At 42.2% G+C, this 17,754-nt stretch overlaps 2 protein-coding genes and 1 pseudogene across 3 annotated transcripts; 1 reads left to right on the top strand and 2 right to left on the bottom strand.

The window, feature by feature from the left end:
- Positions 1–341: 341 nt before the first annotated feature.
- Positions 342–3,919, bottom strand: LOC128423244 (olfactory receptor 1020-like; annotated as a pseudogene).
- A 4,222-nt stretch (positions 3,920–8,141) lies between these two features.
- On the top strand, positions 8,142–12,943 carry LOC128418882 (olfactory receptor 1019-like). Of its 2 annotated transcripts, none has more exons than XM_053399015.1 (2): positions 8,142–8,152; positions 9,852–10,782. In XM_053399015.1, the coding sequence occupies exons 1-2, from the start codon at positions 8,142–8,144 to the stop codon at positions 10,780–10,782; spliced, it is 942 nt and encodes a 313-aa protein (XP_053254990.1). The 2 variants fall into 2 exon arrangements, with proteins under 2 accessions (XP_053254990.1, XP_053255000.1); XM_053399025.1 differs by lacking the exon at positions 8,142–8,152 and adding an exon at positions 12,924–12,943 and having other exon boundaries at positions 9,844–10,750.
- A 174-nt stretch (positions 12,944–13,117) lies between these two features.
- Positions 13,118–14,047, bottom strand: LOC128418891 (olfactory receptor 1052-like). Its single transcript, XM_053399039.1, has one exon. It carries the CDS (start codon positions 14,045–14,047, stop codon positions 13,118–13,120), a length of 930 nt encoding a protein of 309 aa, XP_053255014.1.
- Positions 14,048–17,754: the final 3,707 nt, after the last annotated feature.

Below are 17,754 nucleotides of genomic sequence, written 5' to 3'. Positions count from 1 at the left end.
CAATCTTTAACAAGATGCAGAAGATGGACATATATTTAGGTATGCCTAGATTTACATTTTTGGATCATATCAATTGACTGTGAGTGACAAGGAAGTAGAGTTCCTGAAACTGACATGGTAAAAGGGCACATGCATGTGGATGCAAGTCCGCACCCATTACTGATTTTGAGAGTTGATAGCGGCTAACTTTGCAAGCTTGAATGGCACATAAAAACTGTTCAAGTTCAATATCACAGTGCTGATAGCTTTCTGTTACAGAACCATTTATTTATTTATTTTTACATACCAGTCCCTAAGCAAAGCTTTTATTGAGAAGAAAGTTTCCTTTGTATAGACCTCTTCTAAGCAACCTTCACTTCCTTGTTCCTTAGGCTGTAGATCAGGGGGTTTAGCATAGGAATTACTAGAGTATAGAACAAAGAGATGATTTTGTCATGGGCAACTGCAAACCTGGAATCAGGTCTTACATATGCGAATATGGCAGTTCCCAAAAATGGTCACAGCAGTCAAGTGGGAAGCAATAGTGGAGAAGGTTTTGCATTGACCTTCTGTAGAATTGATTCAGAGAATGGCTGCCAAGATGTATATGTAGGAAACAAGAACGATTAAGACGGTGCTTGACAAAATAATGGTGGAGAAGATGAAATGTACAAGATGGATAAAATAGGTGTTAGAACACGACAGTTTCAGAATGGGGGGCACATCGCAGAAGAAATGATTGATGGCATTAGAGCCACAGAATATCAAACTGAATATGAAAATTGTCTGAACAACTGCATACACAATGCCATAGGTATATGCAACCATAATCAAGAAATGCAGAGTCTTCTGGACATGATAACTGTATACAGCAACGGGCTGCAGATGGCTGTGAAGTGATCATATGCCATTGCAGCCAGGAGGTCACACTCCCTGGACACAGAAATGCAGAAAAAGAAGAACTGAATTGCACACTCATTGAATGAAATAGATTTGCTTTCCATCACAAAAGTTATCAACACACTACAACCAAGCACACAATGCAGCTTATCCTATTGGTCAAAATAGGATGCTTCTTTCAAGCCCAGAAGGACAACCTGTGGACAGCAAAGAAGGTCCATGGCCACCTGATTGATGATATTTTCTATACACCTTTGCAAAAGTAAGCTCTTGTTGATTTCAGCTGCAATATCTGTGAGCAGGATTGCAACTTTAGGTTCTAGCCTTGCACTAGTTTCACTTAGCTGAGTAAGAGCAATGAAATCCTAGCAACGCCTATGCAAATCTCTGCATACTTTTTATGTATTTGAACCCATTCATATATCTATCCATAAAATATCCATAAAATATCTCAAAACAATTTCACAATAAAAAGGGTTGTTTTTTTTAAAAAAATAGAATTCCATATGTAAAACCATATACACAGCCGATATAGATAGAGACTGAGATAAAGGGTGGTTGGAAAAGGAAGGTCTTCAGTCAACACCAAAAAAACAGCAGAGACAGGGCCTGTCTGCATTCCAAAGGGTAGACACTGCCACAGTAAAGATCTGATTCCTATATCATACAGAGCAGACTTCCTGACGTGATGGTATCATCAGGTGGCTCTCTTCTGCAGAGAAAAACAAGATGAATTTGGGATATTAAGGGGTAAGGGTATCTTTCTCATGAGTCCCAAGGAGATATCCTGGAGAATCTAGTAGAATGAAAGGAGCTTAGGGATCCCAACAGACTGGGGTGAGCCTCATCAGGGCCCCAAAATCATCTGAGTTAAAATCATCTATGATTAAAACATTAGAATCTGGCTGACTGATGACTGACTTAAACTTGAGTAAAACAAGATTGATAATTGCTAGCATTACTAACTCTCAGGAATCATGATTGATGAAAATGTGTTCTTTGTTAGAGATCTTTAAAAGTTAAACTATTTCATCAGTTCATGAGTTTTCTTTGAAACTCATTAAAGGTGATGTGTAATAATCTTTGGAGGAGGCATGCATTCATGTGATTAGGTCCCGAAGGCATGAACAATAACTGAAGAGCATCATGTGCCTCATCCAAAATTCATATTGTTCCGAATCGCATCCTCAGCTAACCATTAAACTATATCAAATGCAAATGCCTCATGGAAATAACACATTATGCTGTATTGTGCAGGAATATTTTGAGAACAGATACTCTTCCTGGGTAAGTTACCGTAATTTATTCCAGCTTTCTTGAAATGGAGTTGAAAGTGAAAGGGCTGGGTCAATTGCCAGGAGAGGATGCTTGTAGAAATCATTCAAACAAATTTTACTCAGGCTTCCTTCACCTACCGCTGGCTATCTTCCCAGACTTATTGTAACACAGGGATATCTTTTCTTCTAAAAGAAGGACAGGCAACCTGTGGCTTTCCAGATAGTGTGGGACTCCAACTGTGTTCAACGTGACCCAGCATGCCCAATAGTCAGGGATGTTTTATGTATTACTTTATGTCCTATATGAATATTTTTGCTACAGGAGCAGGGGGAGCTGCAAGCAGGAGGGGAAAGCTGCAATCAAATAGATTGCAATAATACTTATTCTCATTTCATTTCTTAAGAACAACCTTGAAGTCATTTATCATTGCACTGAGTACAATGTTCCACTAAATTGGAAATATTAGGGGTGGTAGTCAACTAAATATTTGAATACAAGGATTAGCACTAGTGCAATGGGACTTTCCTTCCTCCATGCCATCCCGAAATCTGTGCTGGGGCGTTGGGAGAAATCCAAAACAGACATAAGGAGCTAACAGAGGGAACAGATGAGGAGAGTGTTCCAATGTGCAGGGAGAAATCCTTTTGCTAGTAGAACAATTTGCTTAGTGCTATGTTGAGCTTGATTTAGTGCTACTTCTGTAAGTATCCCAGCTCAACATTTGTGTAAAACTCCTGGATTAGAAACATTATATGGACATTTCTATTGATACTTAAAACTTTTCAGTAGCAAATGGGACAAAGGGGGTAGATAGCAAAGGAGGGGAGTACCACATATTATTTGTTTTAGGAATAAATAAGCAGTAAGAATAGAAATGCTGGATTAGTATTGCATCCTTGTATGGACATCATGTTGGTATTTTAAGTTATACAATGTTAGAAATTACATGGTCATTATTAAGATTTATTTTTTTTAAAAAAGGTAGGATGTATTTCAAACATAGCTTCAGCTTATTTCAATGGGGAAGGTAAAATGGAATGTAACATGGAATGTAAAAGAGTTTAACTTCAGTAACACTACTAACTATAGTAACACTGTAATTCTAAGCAGAACTCAATGAGAGTTAAAGACGTGGGGAGGATTGGGCTGCTGGTTTGAAGGCCATTTGCCAAGCAGCATCACATTAACTCAATGAAGGATGTTATGGAGCAACCAATATACTGGTGTGCCTCTGTGTTTCTCATCTAAATTTCTCCTCAGGTTTTAAAATTTCAGAACTGGAGAATTTCCCCACTGTTTTATACTTTATTGTTTGTATTTCTGAATGTTGCACAGTGCCCTGTACATGCACATTTTACCACAGATTTTTGTGCATTTAATGCCTTCCAGGGTCATGTCCAGTAAATTTATCTTTGTGGGGCCCCGTAAATTTTCCTGTAATGTGCGTGTGTGCAGCAAACTATCATAACATGTATTGTAATCCATGCCCGACTACAACACACCTGCAGAACTTTGTGTGTGTGTGCGTGCACGTGCATGCATTGTTGCTTAGAGCCACATTCAGTAGCTTAAAAAAACAAAAACAAAACCAGAATGGTGAATGCAGAAGAGTGTTTTATTCCATCTTCACACATGTTCTCTAGCCACATGCGGGCTGGCCCAAGCATTCCATCATATTAGTGAAATAATTCCTATCTTCTCAGTAACAAATAGGGTGTGAATCTCTTTCCCCATTTCTTACCTCTATTTGTGATCTTCCCATACTGTTTGCTATACTATAGCAGCTATTGTGTTTACAGTACTTTTTTTTGCTCTCCAAAGCAGTCTTCCAGGTGTTAAAACCACTGACAAAGAGGATTCATTTCCAGTATTTATCTTTGAAATATATTCTACGAGGGTAGCAGAGAACAGTGTCACTAGAACAGAGTATTTCAGCCAGGTGTTTCCACTGTGCCAATTACTCTCAAACATTGCTCTCTGTTTTCAAGTGAGGCTTTTGGGTGACTGAGGAAGATACAGTTGCAAAATGTGCTGACAATTTTGGAATCATTTTCCTATGAATGTGACCGTGTCAGAGACTGGGCAGAGGAGGAATGGTGGAGACTGCCTCCCCAGCTTGACCCTTCCAGGGAGGAGGAAGAGGAAGACAGTTTAGAATTACAACAGGGGTTTGAGGGAGGTCACAGCTCAGAGGCAGATGAGGGGGAAAGTTGGGAAATAATGGGAAAGGAGGAGGGAGTACCAGGGGGCAAGTAGGCCAAGTAGTCTGAAGCCTAGGGCCTCTAAATCTAGGGGGTCTCGCCAGCCTGCCCACTCCCCAGTGGGCAGTCTCCCCTCTTCCAGAATTGCAAACCCAAGACTTCATGCAAGGGCAGGGCAACTCAGGGCCAGCAACTATGAGACTCAGGGCTAGCCAGTGGGGCCCAATTTGAAGCAGTGGGGCGCAAGTTGATTTTTTTTTTTGTAGGGCCTCAGTTCACAGCCAAATATAATAATTTATACCCCACCCATCTGGCTGGATTTCCCCAGCCACTCTGGGCGGCTTCCAACAAAATATTAAAATACAGTAATGCACCAAACATTAAAAGCTTCCCTAAACAGGGCTGCCTTCAGATGTCTTCTAAAAGTCTGGTAGTTGTTCTCTTTGAGAGGGAGGGCATTCCACAGGGTGGGTGCCACTACCGAGAAGGCCCTCTGCCTGGTTCCCTGTAACTTGGCATCTCGCAGTGAGGGAACCGCCAGAAGGCCCTCGGTGCTGGGCCTCAGTGTCCGGGTAGAACGATGGGGGTGGAGAAGCTCGTTCAGATATACTGGACCGAGGCTGTATAGGGCTTTAAAGGTTGGCACCAACACTTTGAATTGTGCTCGGAAAATCCATCTAGATTGCCCTGGTGTGGGGGCCCCCTTAGGAATGGCACGCGGGGCCCAATATGGCCAAATTGCTCCAATTGCCTTAAGGTCGGCCCTGATGAGACTGTGCAGGGGTTGGACTGACAAGCCCTGCACCTTCTAGGTCCCTGGTGTCACTATTCAGAGTACAGGCTCAAGGACTTGTTATGGAAATAAAGGGGGGCACTTATTGGAAATCAGTTTTGTCACCTCTCCCCCCCAAAAAAACCCTGAGACAATGAGCCCAGCCACCTTTTATTCACAGTCGCATAAGCACTACACTACAGCGTGGCCATAGACTTCTACGTTCAACTGCTGAAATATACACCCAAAATGTAGCAATGGAGATTTGTACAATGACTGTACTGCTTTATGAATGAACACTGTGTTTTATGAATGGACTCTGTATTTTATGAATTACCTAAGAGCTACCAATAGGGAGCTCTAGAATCTGACAGCTAACCAAACAGCGACCTCTATTGCTGAAAGCAGGTAACCAGCAGGGAACACTTCAGCTCAGCCTTTGCACTGTTTACTGAACACCCCCTGCTGTGCAGATAATGGAGAAAGCTCATAAATTGTATCCCTTCTTTCGTCCTGACCAACTCTATTATGCTGGTGTAAACCCCGGTGCACCAGGAACCCAGAATAACAGCAAATAAAATCCGCTCATATGTCAGCAACTGATAAGACTTGTCAACCAGTTCTTCCAAAGTCTTCCTAAATTATAAAGCTCCAAAATACAGGCCAAAAGAGAACAGGCCTGGGAAGAGCGAGGCATGCAATGGGCACCACCAGTGAAAAGGCCCTGTTCCGTGTAGCTCCTGCCCTGTCATTTGATAGGGTGCCCACTTGCCCTCCTTCTTGACATGGAATGCTCTTGACATGGAATGCTCTCTATTGGAGTCTCCAGGTCCAGTACAAAGAACCTAAGAAGGGAGAGCAGGGACCTTGAAGTTCCCAACAGCTGTTAATCAAGCAAGCAAGCACACAGGGGGCAATCTCATCCTTTATTTCCACACTGTGGCTGCAGACCAAATCACCTGCCAGGAGAGTTATGAGATTCAGGTGAGGGTCAGCTGCCTTGTGAATCCCAGCAGGTATGTAAGAGGCCTTTGCCCTGGCCAGGCCTTCACCTGATAAATGACTGTACAAAAATAACCTTCATGCAATCACATCACATGCTTTTGGGCAGCATGTCATCACTGCTACACATAAGTAATGTTGGACAAGGAAGAGACTCAAATGAGCTCATGGAGCCAAAAGTAGCAAACATTGCATATTCCAATGCTAGAATTTTACGAATTATTCTACTGAGAAATGTGAATTTATAGTAACAACTTTGTGTCAGACCATGTATAAGATTGAGAACTGTGAATTGGGTAGCTTCCCATTGAAATGCAAACAAAATCAAATTTCTTCCTTATCCCTAGACTTCAGACAACACACCTGCAAATTTGGTTAAACTGTGTTGAAAACTTTTATTTTCTCCCAAGCCTTCCTGAATTGGTCCTTTCTATTTCTGCAACGTTTAATTATTGTTGGCTTCATGTTTTTAACATTGTATTATGATTTGTATTATATTTGATATTCTATTTTTGTACACCAGCCATGCATTCTTGGATTGTAGACTGGTTAAATAAATAAATAACCCAAAGAAGAAGTAATGAAGGTATGTGAACTGGTGCTATATCTGAGACAACATGTTACTTCACAGTCATCTACAAATACTCAGTAGGCCTGAAGGGAATGCTGCAATCCCAGCTATATCTTACTTAGAAAGGTCCATGGGGTCTATGTCCCTAGTTTCCAAAGAATTATATATAAACAATGCTTACTAATTCACACAACAAGACTCTTGTATTCATGGATGAAATACCTTTTCTTTCCACTGGTAAGATTTATCAGCTTGGCTAATAAAGCTGAAAGAGTTGTTGTTGTTGTCGACCTTCTTCTGCATCTTTTTAAACTGTGCAAAATAGATATTACGCTCATAGAATTATAGAGTTGGAAGGGATTATGAAAGTCATTTAGTCCAACCTCCTGCAATGGAAGAATCTTTTTCCCAATGTGGGGCTCGAATCCATGAACCTGAGATTAAGAGTCTCATGCTCTACTGACTGAGCTATCCCAAGTTTGTTGGACTAGCTTTTTAAAGGCATTTCATTTTGTCATTTACACCATACTGATACAAGATCTGGGCAAGAAGTGTTAGAAGAAAAAACAGTGTCTAATTGCATTTTTGAAAACATACTATAACGTGGAGTTTTATGCTTAGAAGTAAATCTCACTGAATTTACTCCCACTAGTAACTGTGGATAAGACTGCAGCCTTAAATGGTGAAACTTGCCCAACATTCTGGAGTGGTGGTGGTGTAGATCAAAGCTGATGCACAGAAGATATTGGACATATGATGTTCATATGTTACCATATGAAACATGTATACAATGATTGCACTGGACTATTTAAAGTCTCATGTCTCAGTAGGGTGTTTCTTTCAGAGTACTATACTTTAATGAGAAATTAATGGGCTTCAATTGAGGATTTGAAGGTAAACGGCGTTTCCGTGTGCTGCGCTGGCTCGCCAGATGCAGCTTTGTCACGCTGGCCACGTGACCCGGAAGTGTCTCCGGACAGCGCTGGCCCCCGGCCTCTTGAGTGAGATGGGCGCACAACCCCAGAGTCTGTCAAGACTGGCCCGTACGGGCAGGGGTACCTTTACCTTTATAATGTAAGAATGATTCTTCCTAGTTTCATCCAGTGTGGAACTGGGAATCTATCCATCTCCTTTCTGTTGCTCCATAAACTTTTCAAGGCAAGGCACAGTTTTCTTATTTTTCTTTGGATATAAGGAGTAGAAAGGTTTGTATGTACCTCCACTGAGGGAGGCGGTAGGCTTCTGAATACCAGTTGCTGGGAATCAAATAAGAGAGTGCTGTTGCCTTCAAGACCTGCTTCTTGGCTTCCAAGAGCCATCTGGTTGACTGCTATGAGAACAGGATGCTGGACCAGATGAGTGACTGGCATGTTCAAGCAGTCATTTCATATGTCCTTACTTAAAGCTTGCTCTGAATGTCTATTGGCAGGATACATGGATGTTGTTGTTGTTTAGTCGTTTAGTCGTGTCCGACTCTTTGTGACCCCATGGACCAGAGCACACCAGGCACTTCTGTCTTCCACTGCCTCCCGCAGTTTGGTCAAACTCATGCTGGTAGCTTCAAAGACACTATCCAACCATCTCGTCCTCTGTCGTCCCCTTCTCCTTGTGCCTTCCATCTTTCCCAACATCAGGGTCTTTTCCAGGGAGTCTTCTCTTCTCATGAGGTGGCCAAAGTATTGGAGCCTCAGCTTCACGATCTGTCCTTCCAGTGAGCACTCAGGGCTGATTTCCTTGGATACATGGATACATAATACCAACAAAAACAATGGGCTATATCTGCTCATGCACTTCCATTTGCAGAAGGCTCTTTGATTTAGCAGAAGCCTCGACTAATGGAAGCAGTTTCCTTCTATTTCTCCCTGCAACCTTCTCTACCACTTACAGTGCTGATTTGGGGTGCCCCCCAATCTTTAGGAACAGAGTTTTGGAAGGCAAAGAGGCATGCATGGGAGATTTCTGAAAATCACTTCCCACCCTTTTTCTGTCCGTGGAAGCCTATTTTGGATCAGAAGCCCTTCTATAGTGAAAGAGCAGCATTTTATTTCATTTATTTAGCAGAACATTTAGACTACACCCTTCATATGTATTAAGAACATCACTCAGGCTGATAACATAAAACATCTGTTGAACTTTCGATATGTAAAACAATTATGAAAAAGAGAAACATTGGATACAACATATTATCCAAGGTATTGAACATTTTTCAAAGTACTGGAAATGTAGAACAGAAGAAGGACCAGGTTGGCTGAGATCAAAGGACCATCAGCTCCAACATATTGCTTCAAACAGTGAACAGGTAGATGCTCTCAGAAGCTCACAAACAAGGCATGCATGTGGTAGACCTCCCCTGTTCTTCACCCCAACATGCAGTATTCAGGGAAACAGCCTCTCACTGATTTTTTAAATAGAACTTAATTTCCCTTCTCCTTTCTGCTGACTTGCCTCAGATCAGTAAAATGATGTTACCGTTCCATCCCAATAATATTTACTCAGAAAGAAGACTCGTTGCAGCTAACTGATAGTACTGGAGATTGGAGTTAGGTGTGATGCTTGAGGCTCTGGTGGAGGAGTGGATATTTTGTTTTGACCTGAGGGTAACAGTCAACCTTGGCCAATCCTCTGAGGGGTGCATGCCAGTGATGGGCATGGACATCCATGCTCTTACACCTGCTGTTATGTGCATGAGAGGTGCAGGACATTGAGGACACATGCACAGCCTCTCCTTAACTAATCTGTGCAGAGAGGGTGGTTATCAATGCTCAATCAAATGATCAATCTGGATGCTGGTTTGGATGAAGAGATTTAAATTTCTTTGCCTACCCCTTTACCATGTCTACTTAACCGCCCCCCCCCTTTGATAGGGTTGGGTAGAATAAAGTGTTGGGGGACTGTACCACTAGGACCATCCCTGCTCTAGTGGAAGGAACAAAACTGCTACTGTTAATGAGTGTTGTGGAACCTATTGAGGTGCATCACGCAGTAGGCATTTGGAATGCAGTCATCAAAGAAGGGGCTGGAATTATTCAAAAATGGGGGACCGAGCAAGTGTGCATGAACTTGTCTTGAAGAACTATTAATGTTGGTGCTCATTTAATTGCAAATGCTCCTCTCTTTCAGTGGAGAACAAAGGAACATAGATGGAAAGAAAGAATCATACCAGTGTGACAGAATTCATTTTTGTGGGATTTATGGATCACCCAGAGCTGCAGATTCCTCTTTTTGTGCTGTTCCTTGGTATTTATATCACCACCCTGGTGGGGAACTTTGGTATGATTATTTTAATCCAGATTGATGCCCGACTTCAGACTCCAATGTATTTCTTCCTCAGTAACCTGTCTCTTGTAGATGTTGGTTATTCAACAGTCATTGCCCCTAAGATGCTCATGACCTTTGTATCTGAAAACAGAACCATTCCCTTCATTGAGTGTGCTGTGCAGTTTTATTTTTTCTGTATCTTTGTAACAAATGAATGTTGTCTTTTGGGTGTGATGGCCTATGACCGCTTTGTAGCTATTTGCAATCCATTACTTTATCACACCGCAATGTCCAAGAGACTTTGTATCTCGCTTGTCATTTTGTCATACATAACTGGTTTTGTGAACTCCACTGCACAGACAATTTTTATATTTAGTTTGTCTTTCTGTGGCTCCAATGTAATTAACCATTTCTTCTGTGATATCCCTCCAATCCTGAAGTTGTCCTGCTCTGACATCCACAGTACAGACATTGTTCATTTTACCTTGTCCACAATAGTTGTCATGAGTACTATCTTGATTGTCCTAGTGTCTTATGTTTCCATTGTCACCACCATCTTAAAGATCAACTCTGCTGAGGGTAGGCGCAAAGCTTTCTCTACCTGTGCATCCCATATCATGGCTGTGACTATCTTCTATGGAACTCTGATCTTTATGTATTTGCGGCCTACCTCGGGCTACACAATGGACCAAGACAAAATTATCTCAGTGTTTTATACACTGGTGATCCCTATGCTAAACCCTTTGATTTATAGTCTGAGGAACAAGGAAGTGAAGGAAGCTGTGAAAAGGGCAATTGGCAGAAAGATCTTTGCTTGTTGAGCAGTCAAACTTCATTTGAGATAAAACTGATTTGGTAAGATAACTTTCTGTACCCATTGTTAAAGTATCTATTAAAATCTCTTTGATCCTGTTACACTTTACAGTCTTTCCTCAAACTCATCCCTTTTGAGGTTCCTCAGAATCCCAGACCATCTTTGTTTAAAAGTAGACTTTGTGAGCCCTTTGTCCCCAGAACTCAGGGGCCTGGTTCATCACAGGACCCTCCTATGGGCTTCTCCTACATTCTTATGCTCAGGTTCCCCCCTCTTCCTTCTCTTAGTCTAACATAAACAGTATTACTGCTTCCTTTCTCGCCCTAGAAACCTTCCCCTTGGCTGCCTAGGAAGCTAGGTTTGCCAGCCTCCTCCTTGGCCTGACAGCATTTGGGTCATCTGTGGCACTGAGGCAGAGGCATCCGCCATCTTCCTTGCATTTCTGTGCCTGTCTGTGTTCCTGTTGGAAGCACCAGATGCTGTGGGAGTTTTACCCACAGGACTTTTAAAAAGCCTTTCATAAAGTCCATCACCACTGAGTTCTGAGTAAGTCATGGGATAAGGTGACCAGTGCTTTTATTGATAAGTAACTGGAAAAAGAATAGGAGGCGAAAAGTAGAAATAAATGAAGTTTTCACAATGAAGAGACGTAAGGTGTGGGATTCCACAATGATCTGTATTGGGACTGATGCTTTTAAATCTGTTCATAAATGAAATCAGAGGTAAGCAGTGAGAAGACCAAATTTGCCATTGTTGGTGACACCTAGTTATCAGGGCTGGTAAAAACAAAAAGCAACTGTTCAGAGGTTCTTGTGTAGCCAGGGATATGAGCACAGAAGCCCACTTCTTCATGGGGAAAATCACCACATAGATTGGTGTATTTCCTTCTGAAATTTTTTCTTTTGAGCCTGAGTCCACCAGCTGGAATCCATGAGAATCCAAGACACTTGAACCTGAGCACCCACACACAATGTCAGGGGCTGGACTGAGGAGGAATGGTGGCGGCTGCCCCCTTCTTCTGAACCTTCCTGAGAACAGGAGGACAGTGTAGATTTAGAGCAGTGGTTTGCAGAAGGGCACAGTGCACAGGCTGAAGAAGCTGGGAAATACTAGAGGAACAGCAGGAAGAAAGAGAAGCACCAGGAGAGAGGCAGCCAACAGACGCAGTGTCTTTGGAGAGCATTCCTGAGACCCCCTCCCCCAGGATTAGGAGTGCTGCGAGAGTAGCCAAACAGAAAGCTCAGAGACAGAAAGCCCAGACCAACTGGCACAGGGATGACGTAGTATAAGAGAGATGGGGGGGGGGACACATTACTTGGAACAATGCCATCTCTAGGAGAGAGATGCATTATTTTGTCTCTCGCTGTGATTACTGAATAAACTAATTGCTAAGAACTCTTCTTTTATCTGCTTCTTTGCTGCTGCCGTAGGAGTGATAGGATTCACTGAAGCCTTGACACCCAAGCTGAATGAGAAAGAATGAGAAGGCTGTGATTTTTAATTATCTGTTAGCCAAAAGAGCACTTGGGAAAGAAACAAGGCACCCCAAGAGTGCTATCACTCTGCTTTCTGCTTTCACTGTTCTCTCGCAGCCAAAACGTAGGACAAGGTTGCTCCACTTGAAGAACGACTGTTTAGTTCTCCCTTAAATCGCTGTGATTGGAACAGACTGTATTTTTCTAATGAATATTTTAGATTAGAGGGTTGTTGTTCTTTAAATCAAGTAAACAGTAATATCACACACACACACACACACACACACACTATCCCATGTGATGTTAGGTAGGTTCCATTAATGGCTGTAAAAACTATATTTCTGCCTTGTCTTTCAGAAACAAATTGTGTCTGGGTATCTGATTGTGTGGCCTGGCCTTGGTGTCTTTATTATGCTGCTTTTCTGATATTATGTTGGACAGCTAGATTTTAAAATATGGGATTGTTTCACTGGTTTGATGTGAATTTTGCTTTTGTATTTCGTGTGTATTGCCTTGGGAAGCATTTTATTCTTGGGAGGAGATAACCAAATGAAATGAATAAGCAAAGGCATTTTCTACACTAGCTTATTTCCCCTCCATTTTATTTTATTTGTACATCATATTTGTATATCAGACAAATTAAGACAATATCTCCTCTCCCCATTTCACCTCCAACTCATTCAAAAGAAATGACTGAATATGGGATGGGGAATCTTTGACTTTGAATCTTTGGATATTGTTGGACTCTAACTCGCATCCACTCCAGCATGCCCAGTGGCCACAGATATGAGCTATGATCCAACATCTGGAGGTCCATAGATTGCCCACCCCTGCAGTCTAAACCATCCTGAGGCGAGGAGACTGAGATTATTTCTTTTGACAATTGATCACTTGCTTCAAAGCATCCTTTACCTCTTTGTTTCTCAAGCTGTAGATTAATGGGTTCAGCATTGGGACCACCAGGGTGTAGAACACAGCTGAGATCTTCTCCTGTTCTACAGAGTACATGAAACTGGGCTGCAAGTGACTTAAGCTTACTGGTCCATAGAACAAAGTCACAGCTGTCATATGGGAAGCACAGGTGGAGAAGGCTTTGATTCTGCCCTCAGAAGTGCGCATCTTTATGACAGAGGAGAGGATGTAGAGGTAAGAGATTACAATGATCAGGAGTGTAGAAATAGCAACTGTCGCAGAGAAGGTTACCAACAAAAGTTCATTAATATGGATATCAGAGCATGCAACTTTCAACATAGCTGGGGTATCACAAAAGAAGTGGTTGATTATACTAGGAGCACAGAATGACAGTCTCAGCAATCCAGAAGTATGTGTGATGGAATTCAATATCCCCCCAAAGTATGCCCCTGCTACTAAGTAAATGCAGACACTTTTGGACATAATAGCAGTATAGAGCAGGGGATTACATATGGCAATATAACGGTCATACGCCATTGCAGCTAAGAGGAAGCCTTCGGTACTCACGAACACTACAAAGAAGCAATGCTGAGTGATGCATCCCGCATAAGAAATGATCTTAGATTGTGCTAAATTCATCAACAGCCTTGGGGCAAAGATGGAAGAATAACAGAGATCAACTACAGAAAGATTGCTAAGGAAGAAATACATAGGGGTGTGAAGCCGGGGGCTAATCCTGATCAGTACTATCATCCCCATATTCCCAGCCAATGTCAGAATATAGATCAACAGGAATAACACAAAGAGAGGAACTTGAAACTCCAGCCGATCTGTTAGTCCAAGAAGGATGAATTCAGTCGCCATAGTGTAATTGTTTACAGCCATTTAGTTGTGTTGATATGATACTTGCACCTGGTTAACACAATGAAAAGAAGAGGGTCATCACTTCTGATAGGTAGCACAGTTACCAAGCCACTATAAGGATTTAAAGAGATATATGTTGTTATATCACATTTAAATGTGAGCTTACCTAATTCACACTTTCGAAAAGAATCAGTAAACCAGAACACACACATACTTTGGCATTTGCACTTCTCTGAATCTTGCAATGAAGTTATCCAGTCAAGTACTGTGTAACAAATAAATCCTATACTAGGGTGTTGTGTATAAAAATCCATATATTTGTTAAAGTAACATGCAAAAAAGCATAATAGCAAGGGAAATGGCTTTGTAAAAATGTTTTTATATACATTAGGAGGAAATTGCCCAGAAACGTGTGTATTAGGAGAAATAATGAAAATAAGACTTCTCCTTTTAGAGGCCTGCCAAATTTTTGTTTGTAAGAGCAGCACGTTATGAGGCAAACAGAAGGTACTCAACTATTGTCTTCTTCCTCATACTAATTTACAGGAGGAAATAAGCAGGAACTGGATATGGGACAGCCATTTTATCCTGGTTTCCCTTCAGCTGGACTACATGACTGGAAATTAATCCAAGGGAATGACATATTGGAAGGGCACTTGAAGGGAAGAATTGGGAGTAGGGCACAGAAATAGTTAAGAATCTCTATCTTCTGATTTACCCCTATAAATCACCACCACCACCATTTGCATTATTTCATCAAATTAGGGAACTCACATTTGCTGATGGGTACTTATGTTTTCGGGACACGGGTGGCACTGTGGGTTAAACCACAGAGCCTAGGGCTTGCTGATCAGAAGGTTGGCGGTTCAAATCCCTGCGATGGGGTGAGCTCCCTTTGCTCGGTCCCTGATCTTGCCAACCTAGCAGTAGATAAATAGGTACTGCTGCAGCGGGAAGGTAAAGGGCGTTTCCGTGCGCTGCTCTGGTTCGCCAGAAGCAGCTTAGTCATGCTGGCCACATGACCCGGAAACTGTCTGCTGGCTCCCTCAGCCAATAAAGTGAGATGAGTGCCTCAACCCCAGAGTCGGTCACGACTGGACCTAATGGCCAGGGGTCCCTTTACCTTTACCTTTACTTATGTTTTCAGGCCCTTGTAATTCTAACATTACATTCCCGTTCAAGGAAAGTATTTTTTAAATGAACAAACTGAATCAATGTTTATTATTACAGCTAAACAGCCAGCATAGTGAAACCAGAAATGCAGAATATTTTTTAAATAAACATAAAAACGGTCAATATGGAATTTAACAGTCAACATACTAATTGAATAGATTTAAAATATGTGTCCAAGGAAATGTAAACTCCAATTAAATAGGCAAACAAACTCTGTTCTTACCAGCACCTTTGTTGGATTTGTCAGGTTCAGGCATGAATCACATACATCTTCATTATCAATCAGTTTGCAATGGAAAACGAAACATTGAATGCAATTTGCTTGCTGCTACCTTAAAACATGCAAAGGAAATCTGGGAGTCCCAGCTACAGCCGACACCATCTGCAAATAATAGAGGAAGGCAGTCTACCTTTACCAGGAGGCTGGAATGAGTGCATGGCAGCATCACTGCACAATTTTTACAGGACAGTTGATCCCAGGTTCAATGGTTTATGATGGGAGAGGGATTTTTTTATTATTATTAATAAAATCCCTGAAGCCACTCTAGTCTCAGAGAAAATAATTAAAAATTACACTTGTGGGAGCTCTAAAAAAAGCTCTGTTATTTAAGTTAATTAAAAACTGAATTGCTGTTTCCCCCCTCTATTTGAATATAAATAATGAACATACCTTTCCTCATAATTTATTTTGTTCATGCTTCAAGTACAAGGAACACCATAATCAAAATTTGAGTTAGCCCTGTCTTCAGCATGACATATAAATAATTTTATCAGTTTTATATATGCCATATGGGCAGTGACGGACTTTGGTCTCTCAAATTCCAGTGACGTCCTGTGCAACATTAAAATCCAGCACCCTCTGCCTCTTGTGCTTCTTTCTACAGCATTGTTGTGGTGCCCAGTGTGCCCCAACTGGTCATGCTAGCAGTTTGAAAGCATGCCAGTGCAAGTAGATAACTAGGTACTGCTGCAGCGGGAAGGTAAACGGCGTTTCCATGCACTCTGGCACTCGTCACGGTCCTCCGCGTGCCAGTAGTGGTTTAGTCATACTGGCCACATGACCCAGAAAACTGTCTGTGGACAAACGCTGGCTCCCTCAGCCTGAAAGCGAGATGAGCATCGCAACCCCATAGTCACCTTTGACTGGACTTTACCATCCACGGGTCCTTTACCTTACTACCATAAAACTGCCTTTGATATGGGGAATGTACAGTGGTACCTCTAGATACGAACGGGATCCGTTCCGGAGCCCCGTTTGCATCTAGAAGTAAATGTAAGTAGCGATGGCACATCTGCGCATGCGCGTGTCGCTTTTCGTCGCTTTTGCGCATGCGCGTGACGTCATTTTAAGCATCTGTGCATGTGCAAGCCGTGAAACCCGGAAGTAACGCACTCCGTTCCTTCCGGGTTGCCGAGGAGCGCAATTCGAACGCGCTCAACTCGAAGCGTATTCAACCCGAGGTATGACTGTATTCCATTGCACTTGAGCCGGAATCCAACAATGGCAGAGCTGGATCCTTTCCACCTGTCTGAATTACACAAATGGTGGTGGTGTGTGTACTCCAGTGTCTTGAATCAGACACAGTCTCCACAATACAATTTGACTGGGCATTTTGTACTGCTTTGTATCTAATTGGCCTAAAGGGCTGTAAAGGATAGCATGAAGTTTAGGCCTGGATAGGACTTTTGCTTCTCTTCCTTCATAGATTCAAGAAACTCTCCTTGCCTGTCATATCAACCATGTCCATGTAAGGATCTCCCATGTATCAATACGAGGGAAATTCTCTCAACACACACAGGGGTATTGCAGTGCATTCAGTCATTCAAATCCTGTAAGAGAGATACATTCTTGGACGGGGTTTCTGTGCACGTATGCAACCTACCACAGGTGTTGCTAAAGACACTGATGTGTGTCAGCATGCAGACCCCCAATACCACTACATTGCTTGACTAAGACCTGTTGAACATCTAAAGGATTCACTTTAAATGGCATTTTCAATTGTGTGCGGTGTTTCATTTTGTTAATTAAGTTGCACTAGTTTTTGCTGTCTTCTAATCTTTACAACCTTTGACACATTCCTGCATGTCTGTAATGGGGAGCTTAACTTTTGTGCTCCTATTCCAACCATAGGGTGTTAGCTGAGGCAGTCAAGTATGCTGCTTTTGTTCTTAGCAAGGACGCGGGTGGCGCTGTGGTCTAAACCACTGAGCCTTTTGGGTTTGCAATTGGAAGGTCGGCAGTTTGAATCCCTGCAGCAGAGTGAGCTCCCGTTGCTCTGTCCCAGCTCCTGCCAACCCAGCAGTTTGAAAGGATGCCAGTGCAAGTAGATAGATAGGTACTTCTGTGGCAGGAAGGTAAATGGTGTTTCCATGTGCTCTGGTTTCTGTCATGGTGTTCCGTTGTGCCAGAAGTGGTTTAGTCATGCTGGCCACATGACCCGGAAAGCTGTCTGTGGACATACAGCAGCTCCGTTGGCCTGAAAGTGAGATGAGTGCCACAACCCCATAGTCGCCTTTGACTGGGGTCCTTTACCTTTTACCTTTTTTGTTCTTAG

This window comes from Podarcis raffonei, chromosome 1, assembly GCF_027172205.1.
Source record: "Podarcis raffonei isolate rPodRaf1 chromosome 1, rPodRaf1.pri, whole genome shotgun sequence".
Lineage (NCBI taxonomy): Eukaryota > Metazoa > Chordata > Lepidosauria > Squamata > Lacertidae > Podarcis > Podarcis raffonei.
The sequence above is the reverse complement of the archived record's forward strand: the minus strand, read 5'-3'. Positions and strand labels throughout refer to the sequence as shown.